The 1739-nt window shown below is 45.1% G+C and overlaps 1 protein-coding gene across 1 annotated transcript; it reads right to left on the bottom strand.

Moving 5' to 3' along the window:
- Positions 1–320: 320 nt before the first annotated feature.
- Positions 321–1373, bottom strand: CCRL2 (C-C motif chemokine receptor like 2). Its single transcript, XM_060110935.1, has one exon. The coding sequence runs from the start codon at positions 1365–1367 to the stop codon at positions 321–323; it is 1047 nt and encodes a 348-aa protein (XP_059966918.1). The 5' UTR covers positions 1368–1373.
- Between the last annotated feature and the right edge of the window lie 366 nt (positions 1374–1739).

Below are 1739 nucleotides of genomic sequence, written 5' to 3'. Positions count from 1 at the left end.
GGTTTGTGTCCCAGCCTTGCCACTCTCTAGCTGTGTGATCTTAGACAAATTTCTGAGCCTCAATTTCCTCCCTCAGGGAAATGAGACTAATTCCACCTACACCATGAGCAGTCAGTGAGGCACGGAGGAGCTCACGTTTGTCAAGAACCTAGCACAGCACCTGAGACAAATTCAGCGCTTGGTGAATGTTTGTTCACCTCCGCCTTTTCTTCCTGGAGCCTATTTTATGTACAAATGTGTAAAAACTATTGCACAAAACAATGCAGTGAGGGAGAAATTATTGTTTATTTATCCCGCCTTTGGTAGGAGCTAGTTTACATTTAAGTGGAAAGGTGATATTCTTCCCTTGATGTGCCTTGGGCAGGTTCCTCAGTGGGTTGAGGTGCAGTGTCATTGCACAGATGGCAAAGTTGGCAGAAGTGTTTCCTAAATGCCTTGTTGAGAAACACGTAGAGGAGAGGGTTGATGCAGCAGTGGGTGGTGGCGATGATTTTCATGATATGGACACTTCTCTTCAGGTTGTAACTACTCTCACAGCCATGCAGGGAGAAATGTTCGTTGAAAGCAGACAGGAAAAGCGCAATATTGTAGGGTCCCCACATCAGAAGGAAAACAACCATTATGCTGAAAACAAGCTTGAAAAGGTCACAGTTCCTCGCCCCACACTTTAGTGTTTTCCTCATTTGCACGTAGCAAAATACAAAAAAAAACAGTGGCAAAAGAAATCCCAAAATGTTCATCTTTAAGGTCAGAAAATGCTTCCAGAATGTCTCATCAGCTGGTAGGAAGTGAGGTCTGGTAAAGAAGCACTTGTATTTCTGGCTTTCCATCTGAGGTTTGTAAAAAGCAAGTTCAGGCAAAGTGACCAGAATGGCTATGACCCACGCCAGAGCACTTGTGAAGATGCTGCCAGCCACCATCCTGCAGGCTGAGAAAAGCCTTCTCATGCGGAAAAACTCCTGGTACCTTTGCACAGTCAGAAGGACGTTGAAAAATGCCTCACTGTACAGGCCTATGGAGTAGAGTGCCACGAGAATTTTACACAGGGGGTCACCAAGAACCCCCTCACGTGAGGCCGTGTGAGCCCAGAACGGCAGGGTGGGCAAGAAACACAAGTTAGAAATTGCCAAGTTGAGGAAATAGATATTTTCCACTTGCTTGAGTCCTTTGTATTTTACCAGGATAAGCACAACCAAGATATTGTCCAGGAGGCCAGCCGTGAACACCGTGGTGTAGAGGTAAGGCACCAGCTGGGCTGAGAGAATCTTGGGCTCATATGGGGTACATGGTTCTATTTCGTTGTTACTCAGATTGTCTTCTATGAGGACATCATAATCATCCTCTGGTGCTGACGTGTAATTAGCCATTTTCAGGCTGCCCTGTGGAGAAATGAAAGATGATTTTCCCTTCATACAGCTGTGTGGTCCTGGAGGAAACGGCACACAGAGCTAGAGCCCAGGCAGCCATACTTGCCCTTTTCTGGTGTCTGATTTTAGCCAGAGCAGGTCTACAACACAGAAGACTGAAAATAAACATTTCTTTAACACGCCCTATATCCTGAGAGCAGCTGCTATGATTCATCCCTTCATTAAGCACTTAGGTGTTTAGTAGTATGCGAGCTACCACAGGCAGACAAAAGTAAGCATTACCCTTCTTCATATAACTTCATTCTCTTGGTAGAAACAAGACTTGCCTACCTGAAGCAATGTAGGAAAAAACACAATTAAAGAGAACCAAGT

This window comes from Mesoplodon densirostris, chromosome 10, assembly GCF_025265405.1.
Source record: "Mesoplodon densirostris isolate mMesDen1 chromosome 10, mMesDen1 primary haplotype, whole genome shotgun sequence".
Taxonomy (NCBI): Eukaryota; Metazoa; Chordata; class Mammalia; order Artiodactyla; family Ziphiidae; genus Mesoplodon; species Mesoplodon densirostris.
This window is presented reverse-complemented; position numbering and strand designations above follow the sequence as displayed.

Excerpts from the sequence above, each read along its gene's own strand:
- CCRL2 (XM_060110935.1), bottom strand. The coding sequence starts at position 1,367 with ATGGCTAATTACACGTCAGCACCAGAGGATGATTATGATGTCCTCATA.